The 18,450-nt window shown below is 43.9% G+C and overlaps 3 protein-coding genes across 3 annotated transcripts; all 3 read left to right on the top strand.

Annotated features, from left to right (window-relative positions):
- Positions 1 to 878: 878 nt before the first annotated feature.
- On the top strand, positions 879 to 4,918 carry LOC133014016 (uncharacterized). Its single transcript, XM_061081121.1, has 4 exons — positions 879 to 1,535; positions 2,617 to 2,916; positions 3,347 to 3,437; positions 4,315 to 4,918. Exons 1-4 carry the CDS (start codon positions 1,142 to 1,144, stop codon positions 4,724 to 4,726), a joined length of 1,197 nt encoding a protein of 398 aa, XP_060937104.1. The 5' UTR covers positions 879 to 1,141; the 3' UTR covers positions 4,727 to 4,918.
- A 2,211-nt stretch (positions 4,919 to 7,129) lies between these two features.
- Positions 7,130 to 13,398, top strand: LOC133013615 (protein rapunzel-like). The gene is made up of 3 exons (XM_061080608.1): positions 7,130 to 7,207; positions 9,909 to 9,991; positions 10,449 to 13,398. Exon 3 carries the CDS (start codon positions 10,488 to 10,490, stop codon positions 11,169 to 11,171), a length of 684 nt encoding a protein of 227 aa, XP_060936591.1. The 5' UTR covers positions 7,130 to 7,207; positions 9,909 to 9,991; positions 10,449 to 10,487; the 3' UTR covers positions 11,172 to 13,398.
- A 3,652-nt stretch (positions 13,399 to 17,050) lies between these two features.
- On the top strand, positions 17,051 to 18,405 carry LOC133013532 (protein rapunzel-like). Its single transcript, XM_061080502.1, has 2 exons — positions 17,051 to 17,544; positions 17,715 to 18,405. Exons 1-2 carry the CDS (start codon positions 17,051 to 17,053, stop codon positions 18,403 to 18,405), a joined length of 1,185 nt encoding a protein of 394 aa, XP_060936485.1.
- The last annotated feature ends 45 nt before the right edge of the window (positions 18,406 to 18,450 follow it).

Consider the following 18,450-nt stretch of genomic DNA (forward strand, 5'->3'; position numbering starts at 1 on the left):
CTCAGTGAAAAACAAATGTCTCCACCTTTTAACTTTGTTTTTATCCACTTTATTAAGAATCAAAAAGTTGGCAAATTATAATTGAAAATAGGAAAAATAAAGTGCACAGTAGAAAACATTAGTGACTGACCTTAGACATGGCAGAAAATAAGAATACAAACTAAATGCCTGAAAAAATAAAATAATAATAATCCTTACAATTTCAATAGGGCCTCCCATTGTCTCATACTGTTCGGTGCTCGGGCCTTAAATATGCGTGTACTGAGTACAGATCATGTGGACCTGCTGACATTCTTACATTACAACCATAGACTGTATATATAGATTACAACACACATGTCTAACTGACGTTTGAGTCGGATTTTGAGCTGGACACCACTGTTTCTTATACTTTAAACATGTTGCACTTTGTTTAATATGCAGACCTAACTTTTTTATTTTGATATGGTGTTAAAACTTTGATATCTTTTTGAGTTGCACTGCTGACTCAACTTATAAGCCCTCTTTAGGTTTATTTTTATCACGTTCGAGTTGCTAGTTTAAACCTACAGTTTTGCACTTTAATATTTGAGCCTTTTTTTACATTTTGTTTTGTGCTGCATTATACGATGACATACAGTTTGTTGAAAATTAAATGGTCAATTAAATTTTTTTTGGAGCAAATTAATCATTTAGATTAATCGACTAATCGATAAAATAGTCGACCGATTAATTGATAGAAAAATAGTTGTTAGTGGCAGCCCTACTTCAAAACCGACCAATAGCGTTTATGAAGTGGGTTTATACTGTTGTTGTGAGCTTGTGGTTTAAACCCGCTAGGTGGCACTGTCCCCGCCAAACCGACACCCGCTAAACGCAGAAGAAGAACGACACCGGAAGCAAACCTTGGACTCTTGTGTAGCAGAGCGAGTTTTTTGTGTATCACAGCGAACGTGTTGCTCCGGGTTGCTTTGTGGTTGTGTCATTTGACAGACCGGTGTTGTGTTAGTGTGCTCAATGTGATTTAAAGGGGCGTGTGCGTGTGCTGGTGTCCTCGGAGAGCCGTGACGTCCCGCCGCCGCCTAGCATCCCCAGCTAGCCTGTTAGCTTCCCCAGCTAGCCTGTCAGCTTCCTGTCAACACAACCGGGGCCGAGTCGAACCATGAATTCGGTCCAGAGCAGACCTTTGCCGCCGAACCTTCGCGACGACGAGACGCTGCTGGTGGAGAACGCCATCCGGCTGGCGATCGACTCTATCCTGAACGTGTTGTCCGGGGTCCAGGGCGCCAGGACCCGCGAGCACCAGCGGACGGTGGCCGACAGGGACAAAGAGATCCGCCGGCTGGACCGCAGGCTCCGGGGGATCGAACACGAGCTGCAGGTGCTCCGGCGGCAGGGATGCACCTGCTCCTCGGGGTTCGGAGACGAGCTGGGCCCCGGGGGGTCGCACACCTCCTCCGGGGACCGGCAGAGGGGCGAGCGGGGCGGGTTCGAACCCGGATGCCTGGACCCTGAGGTGACAGCCGGGCAGCAGGAGTGTGAGATGAGCATTTCCTGTGAGTAGCCATGAGTGTTTACACCTCTCTGTTAACTTTAAATCATGAGAAAGCACAACTGCATGTCACTGGAGTGGTCGTCCACGAACCAGAAGGTCGGGAGTTCGATCCCAGGTTTCTGAAGTGTCCTTGGGCAATATGCTGAACCTCAAATCGCCCCTTCTTATAGAGAAGGTGATGCACTCCATGAATGTAAAACTGTACTTTAAAGCACTTTGAGTCGTCATCAGGACTTGCAACGATCCCTTAAGAGGATTTATTGTTATTTTGTGTGAACGAGTTGTTAATTTTTAGGAGATGTTTGTGTTTCAATCACTCAGATGCACACAGACACCAGATTGGCCCCATAACGTGGAGATAACTCAGGGGATCTAGTTTCAATCATAATATTTAGGAAATCAACAAACCCTGAACAGCTGGTTTTCACTTTGCTCTCTGGCCCTGTTTGTTTGCTTCATTCACTTTGCTCTCTGGCCCTGTTTGTTTGCTTCATTCACTTTGCTCTCGGCCCTGTTTGTTTGCTTCGTTCACTTTGCTTTCTGGACGCAATTTGCTTTTGAATTTTTCAATGATCAGAAACCAGACTGGCCCCGGCTCTCGCTCCTCTCCTGAATCCCTCAGTCACGGAGGAAAAGGAGATGAAGTCGCTGTCTGAGGCCATTATTGACAATAATCTTAACCAGCTTTTTGTCAGGTTCGCTGTTGACCTGAAGCTGAGCTGCAGAAGCACGACGGGCTTGTTCCTGCTTGAAATGTCAAACACAGGGATGCTGCCAACAGAGCAGGTTGTTAAAGGGCTGGAAGACATGATAGAAACAGCTGTTTACATTGATGAAGAGGTCTCTGCCTCACTGAGGTGGTCAGCACATTGATGAAGAGGTGCCCAACATCTGGCTTTGCCTCACCAGAGTGTCGTTCCTCCTCGACAGGCTGCAGCGATGACTCAGTCCAACCTCCACCTCCTGCTGAACTAAAGAAATCTGAACAAAACAAAAGAGTAGCTCTGTTCACAGTAATGACTTTAAATGTAACGTGTCACTTCCTCCAATGAGACGCTGTCTTTTGTCTCTTTTCTCCACAGTGGGTCTTTTTGCGAGACCCCTCTCACACGTCTCCTCCCAGAGCCCAGAGTCGGCTCCTCTGTCGTCCCCCGGCAGATTGTGCCTGGAGCAGGCCTGCGCCTCCCTCTCCTCAGAGACTTCGGGTGTGTCGGAGGCAGCCAGACTTCTGCCCTCACCTCCCAGCAGCCTCGTGGTCAAAGAAGAGCCGTGTGACATCGACGCAGTTTTAATCAAGATGGAAATGAGCGAGGACAGATTCGGGGAGTGTCAGGAGAGCACAGGAAGTACATGTCAGGACGAAGACGGCCTCGCTGTAAAAAGTAATTTATCCAACATATAATTCCTATATATAAATATTAACATGAGCCTAAGGATCTGTTTGTTTGAAGGTTTTCTGACACGAGGGCTGGATATAAAACCGACTTCAACTTTGAATCCCAACTAAAATGAGTCTAAAATCTGTCCTATCAACAATTTTCTTCAAAATACTTTTTACTTCTTCCTTAATCAGACATTTTCTTATTTAAATCACAATTATTCCCAATTCAAACTACTTTAATGTATTGTGTCAAACAGACAAATCATGTATTGAGTATCAGATTTGTCACTGATGTTTAACATTTCCAGACATGTTCCCAGTCCAGTGCCACAGGGTTATGAAGCAAAGATTTAGTGACATCTTGTCAACAATGAATCCTTCTGGTTTGTAAGATTACATGTGACCCAAGAAACTGTTTCTGATCACTTTAGAAACACCGGACGGCCGAGAGAGAGCAAACTTCCGGGAGGAACCTCAAGCCGACGAAGATGGAAACCAAATCACAGATGGAGAACACCTGAGGTAAGAAACAGATACTGAAGTAACCGACGACTTCACTGACCTCATCGGGTTTACTGACTGTTTTTTAAAGTGGAAAATCCAATTTTAAGCACAATAAAACTGCATAATGAGATAAATGCAAACTTGACCATTCATTTTTAGATTTTTACCTCTGAACAGATTTACCCCAAACTTGGTGGTTTAACAATAAAACAAACATCTGATGCTCTTTTTGAAAAACCAAAACCAGCAAGTATTTCTGCAATTTTTCTTGATAAATGAAAAGGGAAGAAACAATTATCAAAACTGTTAATTCGTTTACCTTGTTGATAAATCAGATATAACTCGTTGAAGCTCTTTTGAAGAATTAGGAATCTCCTCTGACAGTAAACCAGAATACTGTGATCTAAAGCATGACGTCTTCTGGGGATAATGGTGAAACATTTCTAAAGTTAGTGTCAAGAAGGATTTAATGCCGACTGATGACACTGACACCAAACTGTTTAGCCACACTGAGGCCGTACTTACACGCACGTCAGATGATAACAACGGTTTTCATTCATCATCACATGATTCTATGAAGCTGCACAAATTCTTTATTTACAGTTTAGTAGTTTGAGAGCATCAGATTAGTAATGTTGACATTCCCACTATTCAGCTTTTTCCTTTATGCCTTCTAGACTCTGACAGCTGGCAAACATTACCATGTAATAATATCCTGACAGTGACGAATGTGTAACATCAGACATCACTAGCCCTGTAAAACATAAATCTGTTCATCTGTCAGTTATATCGTATCGGACTTTCAAGTATTGTATTGCCCATAGAGTCTAAAATCAGAATAAAGCTGCATATCTACTCCGGTGCTTGCTCCTCTCTAACCTCTTGACCTCCTCAGGATCATGAAGAAGGGCGTGCCGATGTCCCAGCTGACGGAGGAGGCTCAGAGACTGAAGCGGGCGGCGTGGAGAGCAGCGTCCAGGCGCTACTACGCCCGGAAAGTAGCCCGACAGAAGCCAAACCCCTCACGCTGCAACCCCTTCCCCCACATGTCGGCCTCGCAGTATTCACAGCCTCTCTCCTTCATGGACAAGAAGAGGAGGACGCTGATATCTCATCTACCCGAAGACTCTCAGCTGACGCAGAGGGAGGCGTGGAGAGCCGCGTCCAGGAGGTACTACGCCCGGAAAACTGCCCGTCCCCAGATGGACCACATGCAGTACGGACACTTGCTCCAGAACCCGGAGCCGTCAGGAGAGACACAGGATGAAAACACTGCATGTGTGTACAAATGCATTAATATATTCTGAGGCAATATAAAGCCACTGTATCAGTGCAGTGCCCCCTAGAGCGCAAGATCTGTAACTACAATCAGCTGCAATGCTTAAATTATAAACTCAACATCTTTGTATTAATAACAGGTGAAAGAAGCAATATTAGATTTGTTACTGTTAAAAGCTTGTAATTTTTGTAACATGTTAAATAATAAATTATTGAAATACTGCTGTGATATTGTGTGTCATGTTTTGTTATCAAAGAATCCTTGTCTACATGTTTCTTTTAGACGTTAAATCTAGAATTGCATCTGTGATTCAACCAATAATTAAATGCAATAAAAATACACAGTTTAGAATTTGATTAAATGCAAATCACACAAACTCCATGAGTGAAGACATCAGCCTTTTGGATATTATGCACAATAAAGGGAGGAAATGCAACAATTCTATTTCTTTTTTTATTTTATTTTGGAATATTCATACATTGACATTCATACACAAACAATATCTAGGGGGTTGTATGCCAGTAAATACATTCAAGTGTTAATTAAATATTGTTATATCATATTTAACAGTTCCAAATAATGAATGAGATAAAGGAATAATGGAACTATATATGATGGTATATATGGTTTGATCTGTACCTCATGTCTTTGTGTTCACTGGCTCCAGACCTCATCACTGTGGGTTTCTAACCGTCAACACGTCGCTCCACCTGCTCAAAAATAAAAAACACAACACTCTTGCAACACGATGCTGTTTGTGTGTCTCTCTGGGACCTAAAGATAACAACGTTACACATCTCTCTTGACCGCAGCAGCACTATAACACGCACAGCTGACGTTGCACAAGTGTGGTTCCTCCATGTGTGTGTGTCATGACCAGTGAGTGTTCATCTCTTCACTGGGGCGACGTTCAGGGGTGAAATATGATCTCTGTGACAGCTGCTGCGACAAATGCACAAAGAGAACAGGCGTGTGCGTCCTGGTCTGAGCCATGACATGGACAACCCGAGCTGCAGATAATGAAGCCTTTTGATATTCCCAGCACATGCTCGCCTTTATGCTCCATACCCGTCTCCTCATCCCAGGCTGCAGAGGGAGGAACAGGGCTCCACTTGTTCAGCTGCTGCCCGAGGGTTGGAGGTTTCTGGAGAGAGAGAGAGAGAGGGAGAGAGAGACACTGGGGGGACATGGGGTCTCTACCCTGCTAGAGGCTCAGGTCTGGACATGCAAGGGGAGATAACGCCCATCCTGTTTGTGGCTGTGGTCTGTTGTAATATTTGACGTAAACATCGCAGCCATCCCAGGCTCATGTGGAGAACAGGATGCATTAACGCTTTGCTGGCAGCTGCTCACACGATATTTGCATGAGGGTTTGTTTGTTTTGGGGAAAACAGCCTCAACCGTCCCTCCACCATCGACCTGGATTTGTCAGACTGGTTTTTTAATACCTACAACATATACTGGCTGATTTTTGTGCTACAAGAAGGAATCTATTGGTTTTCCAGCCTGGATGAAGGCTCGCTGGAGGACTTTTGCGCACTGAATGGTGCGTTTACAATTCAAGGTAACGCCGGATTAATGCCTACTGGTGATCAGATATGTAGATATTTTTAATCTGTGATCTTTTCTAATGTTCTGTGAGTATTTCTTTATAAGTATTTTAGAGCATAATACATTTAAATATGAGGAATTAATCCCTCTAGTGTCTACAGTGCCACTGCGCCATTTGGAACGATTCTCTCCTCGCACTTTGCTTCCTACTGGACTTTAAATTCGACATTTCTTTGAGTGTAACTTTCGATTTTTGCGTACAACTGATATAATTTAGACAAATTTATGATTTAAATTACCTGTTAAGCTGGATAAACTTACACTTGTCCCCCTTTGAGCCTTTGGAGAGCTCTCTGTGCCTTTGGATAAACCTGCGCACTTTTGGAGATGCCCATATGGATCCATAGATTTCTTTTTGTTCTGTTGGACTCTGCTGTCGCGGACATATTTCCCTTTGAGTTTTCTTGCTCCAATCCACAAGAAAAGGGTCTCTTTGATCCACAAATCCCACAGAGAGACTATTTGCAGCTTGTCCCAGATGCTCCAGGGCTTTGGAAACGTACAGAACGCAACTGAAAGTCTCAGAGAGCTCAGCTGCGCACCGACTGTGCCTGGTTCATTAGAATCCACTGTATGACAACTGGATGGGCCGAGATAAGTTCAAACCATAGGGGTAGACCAAGGTGTAAATGAGGAGTGGGTTTTACTGTTTAAAACCATTGTCAAGCAATTTTAAAATTGGAATTTGGAGCTAGGTTATTATTGGGGCAAAATGGGCCCTTTTGGGGTTTTGGGGCCCTTTTTGGCTCTTTATAAAAGACCCAGTCCAATTTGATCACCCCTACATGTTCAGCATACATGGAAGTGTCCTTTTTTGCAGGGATTGCTGGGAAGAAGAAGGAGGTTGTCGAGGTTGGGACTGTAGTGAGGGAGGTTCAGGCCCAGCTGCTGTGAAAAGGTAAGAAATCCTCGGTCCCAATGGGTTCTGTGGTGCCCAGTGAGGGCTGAATGGCTTACTGGGATGGGGGACTCCACGTTGGGCCAGAGAAACGGAGGTTTTCAGGTGTTTTGAGGTGGTTTAATGTGTGAGATAGACCAGGGAGGGCCAGGGTTGGGTGTGCATTAACGAGGAAACATGGAGGCACGGCTAGGGGGAGCCAGAGCTCGGCTGCCTGGCGGAGCTCTGGGCCTGAGCTGGTGCTGGGTTTGTTTTAAAACTCACTAAACAACTAAACATGGAAGAACTCCGGGTTGTTACCTGTGTGTCAGGCTTCGTTATTAATACTGTCAAAGTTTGAATTAAATGAGCATGAAGGGTCCAGAGGCTCCTGCTGCCTCACATCTGGAAAGACAACAAAATGTCATGTTGTGTAAAGTAAAAAAGACACAAAATCATTCAAATAAGTTGTGGAAATAAAAGTTAAGCAGTTTAGGAGTAAATGTGATGAGATTTAACGCGTGTATTTGGATCAGTCCTCAGTTTATCTGATTCTATAAAACATTCAAGATGGCTGCTCCACTGCAGCAACCAGGTGAGACACTTCCTGATTAACACTCAGCTCGTGTGTGCACAACAACAACAACACACACACACACACACTCTCACGTCCCACCAGTGACTTTTTACTTTATAATCTATATTTTCCTTTATAGTGAGTTTGTGTATAGACTCGTTAATACAGAAGCTGAGTCACTGAAACTCAATTTTAGGTCCAGATTCTGTGACTGAGAATTGGGAGTGTTTGTGTTTTAAAGGCCTCTGCTGATACTGAGCTGTGATTGGATAATCAACCGATCAGAAATCAATCAGGATACGTCATTAATCCTTAATTTACTGGGAGATAATTAGCATATTGATTGATTAATGAAGAAAGAAAGAAATCCTTGGTTTACCTTGAATCAATAACACATATCTCATTATCTGGCTCATCATTAGTTAGATTATAGAAAATTACTGAATTTAGAAATAAATTCAGGTGCACAAAGGGTTAATTTACTGTAGTGTTTAAATGTGAAGGTGTGAGATGAATCAAAATTGCATTATTCGGATGAATCAGATTATTCCACAGGACTTTTAAAAGAAATACAATAAAATAAATGATGTGGTTTAGTTGCAGAGAAACTTTTATGTGTCAAAACAACAGCAGTTAACCCTTTCACTACCTGCGTCGCTACCTGCAGATTTCCATCATGTGTTCACGCACGTAGGATTTTCTCCTGCAGGACGTCATCCTCTGTGGAAACAAGAGCACACAAATAGAAATATAACACATGTGAGGGTAATTTGCCAATATTTCTGTGGCTATTGTGCAATTATTATGAAACAAAAACCTTTTATAGGCACTCGTAAGTGGGGGAAAAAATATAAACCTGTGATATTTATGAGCAGAGCAGATGGATTTCTGAGAAAAGCTGAAAAAAAATCATCGCAAAATTGACACTTTACTGCTTCTTATGAGGATTTCATTACATTTTACAAGATCTTACAATAGTAGGCTTCACGTGTGTTTGAATAAGTTCCACAGACACATTTTTCATGTTGATTTAATTGCAATTAAACGCAACAACTGAAGTTAACCTGAAGGTAAAGGGTTAAATCCTGCTCCTGACGTCACTGCTCTCAGTCCACAGTGGTGGTGCTGAAATCAGATGGTGTGTGTGTGTGATCATGGGTAAAATACTGCTCCATCTGGTGGACACAAGTACTCAAAGAGGAAATGAAAAGCCAAACAGAAAGCGTGAGTGTGTCATGGGCCTGTTTCGACCTGCTCAGCCGTTTGGTCGCCGGCTGCGTCCACGGTGTCGCCACAACACGGGGGCTGGGATTATCTGTGTGGCCGTGATGTAATCTCCCAGTGGAATGTGTGTGAAGTACCACAGCAGGCATGTGGAGCCTAGACCGAGGTGTAGTGGGTGTTATCAGGATACTTGACACACACTATGTCTATATATATCCTGCTACTGTGGAAAAATCCTTCCTGTTTGAATCCAGTCAATTATAGATTCTGTACAGATCCATTAAACATTTATATTGGAAGAAAGCCGTGAGATGGAATCCTGATCTTCTACGCTAGCAAAATCCTGATTCTTATTTTTTTCCAAATTGTGTAACCCTACTTTCATCCATCCTTTATCTTCCACTCGTCTGAGCTCGGCTAGCAGAGGTAGCCGGACCTCCTCCTCCCCAGCCGAGCTTTACACCTCTCCCTTGATTATCCTGAGGAGTTCCCAGGGCAGATGGGATATGAAGTCCCTCCAGGCAGCACTGGGTCTACCCCTGGTCCCAGTAAACCCAGAGTTTAACCTTAATATCTACATTAACAATGTTACACTGTGGATAGTAGCTCTGTCCCGGCCACTAGCTGCTCCTGCTCCTTGTGTCTTCCTCCTGCTCAGTGCTGCTGCTGCTGCGGAGCTATCGGCTCGCTCCATAGAAACACACAGAGAGCGGCCTGGTGCTGAAAGCCTCCAGCGCTGAGTGGAGCTGCTTCACAGACAGGGAGAGGCTGTTAACTCCTTCACTGCTGAAACCTGCAGCCAGTGAGAGGCCGACAAATCTGCTCACTTCCTGGTAGAGACGGAAAGAATCAACCAAATCAGTGTGTCTGTGTTGGATGTATCTGAAAAACTTGTCTTAATCCTTGTTTGTCTATTTTCAGGAGTCATCCTCATCAGGACCCGAGTCGCCCTTTTTGTTCCACGTTAACAACACGAGCTGAAGCTCCAGAGCGAGACATTTCACGTAAGATGCCACAACTCTCCTCTAGGGCTGCACCGGCAGATTTGTGTCTCAGTCATTTGTCCATTATGTGTGAATATTCTGTGAAATTAACCGTGAAATAGTTTTGTTCTCTGTGACTGTGAAGAAGGGAAAGAATCAGTTCTAGGTGATAAGAACTGTAGAGATGAGCTGAACACAAGCTGCTCCGGGTCAAAGTGTTATAGACGGACATCAGTATAATGTAAATGTTGCTGTTCGACGAGTTTAATTTATTCAGCGTTGATCATATTCAGCCTTTAGACAATACTGACAGTTTTCACACTTTGATACAGACGCCCTCAGCACATCTACTGTAACATCATCCATTTGTTTTAACCCAAGTGTCCAGAGAACAATTTTGCACCCAGAATGCTTCATTTTGATAAGTTCAGCATCCTAAACATCATGGCTGACTTGACTCGTCTTCTCTCTATCACAGACGTCCACCTCTTGTCTCAGTGACCTCAGCATCTGAACCATGATGGACGAGGACATCATCGAGGACCGGGCCAAGCTGAAGCAGGGCCTCATCAAAGTGCTCCAGTGCGTGGCCACCATCTCCTCAGCCGCAGCGGTGGTGAACCCCATTTTTGGCGTGGCTGGCTCCCTGATCCGTGTGGTGCTGCACCACGTTGACGACGAGGACATCCGCACCCTGAAACGCGAGTTTGGCTCGGTCAACCGGATGCTGGACCAGCTGTCCCAGCAGAATCGCAACACGCTGGTGCAGATCAAGAAAGAGACGGTGGACGGCCAGTACTGTCAGGTGGAGGAGAACCTGAAGAACCAGTTCAGAAAGTTCATGGAGATGGTGGAGGCGCGGCCGGAGCACCGCGAGCGCAAGAAGGACGACTACGAAGACAGCTACGCCAATGACTTGGGCGACCAGAACCTGCACACGCTGTACGACGGCGTGGTGGGCAAACCCAAGCTCTTCAGCAGGCCCATCCTGGAGGTGTACCTGAAGCACTCGCAGGGCGACCGGCCCACCATGGAGCGGCTCTGCACGCGGCTCACCTACCTGTTCTGCATCGGCCTCATCGCCCTGATGGGCTACGCCGCCGTCATCGGGGACGATGAGGAGAGCCTGACGGAGGAGTGGGCCGAGAAGATGGAGCATGTGCAGGAGAAGATGCAGGAGGCTCTGCGCAGGTGCCAATGAAGAAGCTGTGTAATGAAAAGCTTGTTTTCTGCACTGCTGCTTTTCCTTCGTCTTCAGGACTCGCAGGTCCATATTCCAGCTGTACCCTCCTCCTCCTCCTCTTCTCCCTCCTCTTCCTCCTCCTCCTCCTCCGAAGTTTCCTCTTCCCCTCTAAGCACTTTGTCGCCCCCTTGGTTCACAAGTTGAGAACCCAGAGATACAATTTGAGCAACAGTGTCACATTAACCTAAATTTGTCCAAACCTGCTGCATAAGCATCTTTCCATGGTCTCCACATAGTTTCTCTCCAGCTGGAGGTGAAGTCACAATATTATAATACAACATTTACCTATTTGTTTTGGACTTAATTCACAATTGGCTACAAGTCGATAATTAATTCTTCAAATTTAGTGATCGATCTGGATTCTACTTTGATGGTTTAAACTGATGAAAGAAAGTTGAGATCAATCATCTGTGGGATCATTTTAAATCATCTTAAATCTAAACTAGGAGCTAAATTTCATGCAAAAAAAAAAAATCACCTTTATAAATCAGGCCTAACAGGCTTCAGTGATATTACAATCAATCTTCCACCACAATGCACTTTTGGAAATAACTGCTAATACAGCATTTATTACAGACTTTGTGAAATATTACACTACAAAAGAAAAGTATGTTGATATGATAAGTACTTTACTAACGAGTTTAGGCTGCTGCCATCGAGCCTAACAACACTACAGAGCCTCTTTGAAATTAGACAAAGTTAATATCCTCAATTGTTTCTCTCATTGATGAGATAACTTTTACACCTTTAGTTGCCAAACCAAGTTGTCAGCTTAGTTATATATCTGATCTATAACGTGAAAAACGCTAAACATGGAGCAATTATCCCAAAGTCTTGTGAGCTATGAATGTAACAACACGTATAATCACATGTTCATCGTCCTGTGTCATGTGATCACACACACACATGTTACAGTGTACACGTCTTATGCATGGAGCTCGTGATACATTACACACACCTGTGGCTGTTGAGCGCTAATTCAAGATGCTGCTGCGCCGAGTTATTTATTTTTTCTTTACTTTAACTCAATTTTACGTTAAGAAAACACTAACAGTACAAATAGAGCGTACACTAGAGAGTTAAGGCCACATTGAAGAAAACGATATTGATTTTGCAAATCTAATAAGAGAATAAAGTCGTAATTTAAAGAGTGACATTACGTGTAAGCATCCTCAAATTATTACTTTGTTCTCATAAATCTTTATCCTTGTAAATTTACAAATGAAATTTCGTATATATTCTCCAATTGTCTGATTATTCTTCCATTAAGTGGCTTTAATGCATTGTTATAAAAGCCAGACCTGTATTTAACACTAAATAAACTCTGCTCCACAACAAATACACTAAATCTAAACCAAATATACTGAGCTTCCATTTTCACCACGTTGTATTGCATTGTTTATTTTATACATAACTGATTTGACCTTATCTTTGTGGTGTCACAGAAAGTTTTTATTTCCCTTTGACTTTCTTTGACTTCCCCTTTCTTGTCCTACAGTCTTTATCAACGCAGGAGCTGCACTAAGTGTTGTTATAACACGTGGGTAAAATGATCAGTGGGTTTCTCTGGGGCTTGGTCATTTAGAGCCAATAAAACACTAAATATTAATTATCTGGTTGATTCTCAGCATCAGTTTAACACTTAGCTCCTCCTCTTGTCTTGTGAGTCATTTGACCAACGGTGCCTAAATGGGCTATTTTTGTATTCTTTCTGTTAAGGGTTTTAGGCTTATATTATTGTATAAGGCATTATCTGAACGGTTTGTGTTCTACAGTTAAAAGAATGTTTGTAAATGTGCGTCATATTTCTTTGTTTTATCAGACTTGTGGTATCTGATGGGTTTGATCGCTGCATCCGAAAAGTTGTTGAGTAGAAGAATAGAGAAAACGTGTGATCACTAAACAACACGATTGTCATTAACAGCTTTCAAACCTGTCACTTTGTATATTTTATATTTTCCTGAGGTCCACACTCTCGTCCTTTCGATACCTGTCTCTGTGTTAAACTGGTTTGAGTCCATGGCCGCCTCTCTTATTGTTACAACAGATTCTGTATATGCTACGTTCATATAGTCAACATGCTGCAGACATGCAGGAAAGAGCCTCTTATAAATGTCTCATGTGTGAATATGTTGCCTTCTTTTGTTATGCAGCACAATAAATAAACATGAGTGAATAAAACTGAGTTGGAAGTGTTGATTCTTTACTATATAGAAAACAGAAATGCAGAGAAATATCACCATACAAGTTAAATGATCAGTTCAATGCGTTAAAGGTAAAGTATCAGCATTATTTGTAGATGAATATTACTTTATATAATATTTGAACTAATTTATCCACTGAGCCCCTGTCACAGTATTAAAAACACATTAACTGTCAAACCGGTCAAAATCAAAGGTTTTAATTACTGTCAGATTTACTATAATGGCCATAAGTATGTGGACAATATACAGTTTGAGGTAGTTTGGTTGTTTAGCCCCTGTAGTTCAATATAAGGGAAATCGTAATGCTGCAGTATGCAATATTTTAGAAGATGATACTCGGTGTGCTCCTAATTCTATTCTATAGTGCACAAAGAGAGGATCCCAGTTTGGTGATCCCTAATCTCTATAAACAGATTCCACAGCTCAAACCCTGATCCCTGATCTCAAACCCCATCCAGAAACCATTAGGATGAAAGTGAAATGGAGACGGTGAGTGAAGCCGGTGAGAAAAAACAATCCTGCAGCCAGTTTCTAAAATCTGATGTCTCCTGATTTGGAATGAGATGTTCAACAAAGATATACGAGTATAATGACTGGGTGTCCATGTACTTTTGGCCACATACTAGTGTTTGTGCCTGGCATTGACAAATATTCACATCTTTTGTATTACATCAATCCATTAAAATGTAATATTACAAGGAAGTGTTACTTAATTCTATTTTTCCTAGGCCCTAGACACACAATACTACACTTCTCTACACTCAGATGCTGCTGACGACCACAAGAGGGGATTTTAAAGTTGTAATTCGCTTGAGTGAACACGAGAGGGCGTGAGAGCCTCTCTTCACCTCCACTATACACCTTGTTCTCCCTCAGCTCCCTGAGGGCCCACAGACACTGAAGCATCGTCTCCACGCTGACGAGCTGATAAAGGCTGCTGCTGTGAGTGGACACACACACACACACACATTCACACACACACACACACACTGATCTATGTATAAGGGTTGTGTGTTGTGTATGTGTGTATGGGGGGGAGGGAGGGGGGGTATCTGCAGTATATGACCGAGGTTAAGCACCTCTGGAATGGCCCTAATGCCCAATTATCTGGCTGAACAGGTTTGACATATATCTCAGTGTGTGTGAGTGTGTGTGTGTGTGGGGGGGGGGGGGGGGGGGGTGCATAACTGGTGTTTGAAAAATGCACAAAGCTGTGAGGAGCTGCAGACCCAGATCTCTGAGCCACTGACGCACGTCCTCTGTCATATGATGAGGACTCATTTCTCTTTTCCTCCTCATGACTTCAGCTCGTTTAGAGAATCTGATTCTTCACTGGAGGAAACGTGCATGATCCAAAATGAGTTTTACGCATGAGCCAAAGTCCTTAGTTTCACGTGTTGGAGAGGAATCGATTTGCGTAATGATTTTTTTTTTTTTATCCTGGGGAGGGGGGGGGGGTTCTGTTGGATCCTGTCAGGGCGCGTCGTGTGCGCACTGGAGATGTGCAGGATTAAAGGGATCTTCTTCATTTAGACTTGGCACTAATACAAATAGCACATTCTGTGTATAATCACATTTCAATAGGTTCTTAGGGACATGTTTATATTTGAGTTAAATCAGACTGGAGGTCGGTGACGCGCGTCAGGATCACAAACAACGTGCGGCAACTAAAATGTAATTAATACCCAAATAACACAACATATTCTGAATCTTTACACAACCACATATTCAGGGTGTGAGGCTCAGGAGTGTAAACTGCATCCATGTTTAATCTGAGGTGTGTTGCTGGTTTAATCACCACAGTGTCAGATATTAAATTATTATTTTAACCCCAAAAAGACACATAGAACAACAATGGTTTCCCTTCGTCTTACCTCGAGTTTGGAATCTTCCAGCAGCTGAAGCGCATCATGGCGATGAGGCTTTTGCGCAAAGAGCGCAGGAGTCCGAAGAAACACCGCGTCCACAATGTGTGAGAAAAGAATTTACCCACAAAAAACATATAATCAAAATCAAAATTAGCTCCAATGAGTTGAAAAGATGCTGAATCGTCTTTTCATGGGGATATGAAGACAGAAAGGAAAAGGGAAGCGACCGCATCTTCACCTCCTGTGCGCTGTTTCTGTCTGTCTCCTATCTCTCTCTCTCTCTCTCTCTCTCTCTCTCTCTCTCTCTCTCTCTTTCTCTCTTCCTCTCTCTCTCCTTTGCAGGGAACAAGTGCGCATCGCCTCCTCTTTCCCCCCCCCCTGGCTCCTGTCCTTGGACCCTCCTCAGCTCCTCATCGGTGGATCCGCAGAGAACCGTGGGAATTTCTTCTCTCCAACTCGAAGGACAGAAACAGAAACTTGTTTGCAGCTGCTCGTCGGGCGTGAAGGAGCAGAAGGGCCGATTCTGTGGAGGTACAAAGAAACGCTGTTTATAAGTGAATGTGCTGAATGTCCTTATCTCTCTTTGGTAAATATGCTGCTGCGGCTGCGAGGTGTGTCCGATGCTCTCATCATCTGTGCGTAAAATCCGAGCATTGCGCATTTCTCTTTGGGTTGGCACGTCAGGTAAACACTGCTCATCTCCATGTATTTTAAAGCTTCATAGTGAGATCCACCGATTGTATTTCATAACTGCAGAATTGACTTATTTATTCTTTGCAAATAGAGCCAATCAGAGATCATTTTCAGACTCGAATAAACAAAACTAAATTAACCTGGACGTTGATTTGTGGAGAAGTTGCGTGACGCAGCATTTGGGTTCATGGCAGACAGGACACTGCTGCAGGTTGTGTGTGTCAGGTTGAAGAAGAAAGGATGAAATTGTGATTTTAAACATGCTTGGGCCTTGTTTTGCTTCTGCTCTGCTCTGAGTCATCCACAGACCCAAGGGCGTCTGGGCCATTTTCTCATCCAGGCCCCCATTTTGTTGACTTGATCTCATTACCTGCCTCCCTTCATTTTATTCTGCAGGAGGAGCATCGCATTGTTAAAATACTACAGCTTGCATGATCAAGATTTGAAGAGAATTGTCTTAATATGCTGCGTTTGTCACATTAATTGTTTGATTTTATTTCCATATGACCAATTTAAAGTCTCCAACAGGGTACAGACATTTTGAGGGGCAGGTGCTTTTCATACTTTTATACTTTTATATATAGAGTATAACAACGCATTTTTCATTGAGAATCGATGCCATCATGGCCCGAATTAAAAACAGATTTACATTCAGAAAAATAATTGAAATAAACTCTACAAAAAAGGACATTTATTTAGTTGGGCATATGTTTGTGCACGTATCTGATCTCCAACATGTATTTTATTATTCTATACTCTATTTTATTGATCTGCTGGGATTCTCTATGCTTCTTCTCACATCAATACCTGTAGAAAATTATCGTTTTTGATGAAAGAAGAAAAAGATGTGCATTAAAGCCTTTAAAAGCATGATAACACAACTCCATTTATTATAGTCAACAGATTAATACTTCATGGCCTCGTATGAACATTAAAAATGCACCCTGTAAAAAGGTGTCTTTTTCATGAACATCTTTGCCGAGTAAAGACTTTTGACCTTTCTGTCAAACATTTCTTCCTCCTCGAGGTTTGTGGATGTCTGACAGCAGATTTTGTCCCTGTGTCCCAGATCATGTCCAACTCATTGGAGCGGGTTGTGGCCCAGAAGAAGGAGGCCATCGAGGCAGTGATGGACATGTTTCAGCAGGGGGCGGAGGTGTTGGCGAGCGCCGTGGGCGAGCTCTTCCCTCTCTGTGAGGCCGCCGCCCCGGTTCTCCGCCTGGCCTTAGACAACGTCCACAGCAAAGAGGTCTTTTACGTCAAAGAGCAGTTCCTGACGGTGAGGAACAAGCTGGACGTGCTCTCCACGCAGCTGGAGGACATAGACTGCGAGATCAAGAAGGGGAGACTGGACTCTCAGTACTTCTCCGTGGAGGAGAACATCAGGAACCAGTTCAGGAAATACATGGACATCCTGGAGGCGAAACAGCAGTTCAGGGAAGTGAAGACGAGGCTGTTCCTGGAGCACTTTGCTAAAACAGGGGGAGAGAAGAACCTGTTTGTGTTATATGATGCTCTAATGGGCACTAACAGCTTTGGAGAGTCAGTGTTAGAGTTGGTGGAAAGGTAAGCTGTTGTTTTCATCGTATTCACATAACTGCAACTCCTCCTTTGACTCCTCTTTCGCAAGAATGTAGAAACATGCATTGGGGTCAATTTAGACTTGCACCAATTTTCATTTTCTCTGGATAGAAACAAATGATAAATACCTTGTTAATAGTTCCTCCATTTTGCAGATATGTGGCGAGGAACCGGCGCCTGCTGGAAGATTTCTGTGTCCGCATGAAGGAGCTCTTCTGTCTGGGCCTGATCGCCCTGCTGGGCCACTGCGCCCTGACCCAAGGCCAAGAGGAGGAAGAGGACAAAATCCAAGAGTGGAGCAACAAAATTGAAGAAGTGGAGTCCAGGATGAAGACGACCATCGAGGCCTGCACCGCTGCCTTCCCGGACCAGGCCAAGTTAGACGCCCAGCGACTCCTGCAGGAGAAGGAAGAAGAAAACCTGCAGGACACCACCCAGCAGATTCTGGAGCTCTTGGTGAAGAAGTACGATTGGGTGAGCTGGTCGGTGCGGCTCATCAACCACTCGGGCAGCACCTACCGCAACTGGCGAGCAGGGGAGCACTTCCACCACGTGGCCGGACAGAACTGGTTCGAGGTGCTGCAGGTGAACAACATCAACCTGGTGGTGTCGTACAGCGTCAAGCCGCAGCCGGTGCCCCGCGACTGCATCCGGCAGGCGATGGAGGGGCAGGGGAGGAAGGGGAACGCCCCGGCGGTGGTGGAGGTGCTGGAGAAGCAGCTGTGCGGGTTTGTTGTTCACGCCGTCAGTCGCCACAAGGAGTCTGCAGCTGCGTGGAGCTTCCCAGAGGAATGTCACTACTGGGAGAGACACAAGAATGTGGCCGTGTGTGTGCACTCTGAGTAGAGCTGTTCGGCTGTTTAGCAGGTTTGTGGCGCTTGTCCAACTCTG

The sequence above is a fragment of the Limanda limanda genome, chromosome 11 (assembly GCF_963576545.1).
Source record: "Limanda limanda chromosome 11, fLimLim1.1, whole genome shotgun sequence".
Taxonomy (NCBI): Eukaryota; Metazoa; Chordata; class Actinopteri; order Pleuronectiformes; family Pleuronectidae; genus Limanda; species Limanda limanda.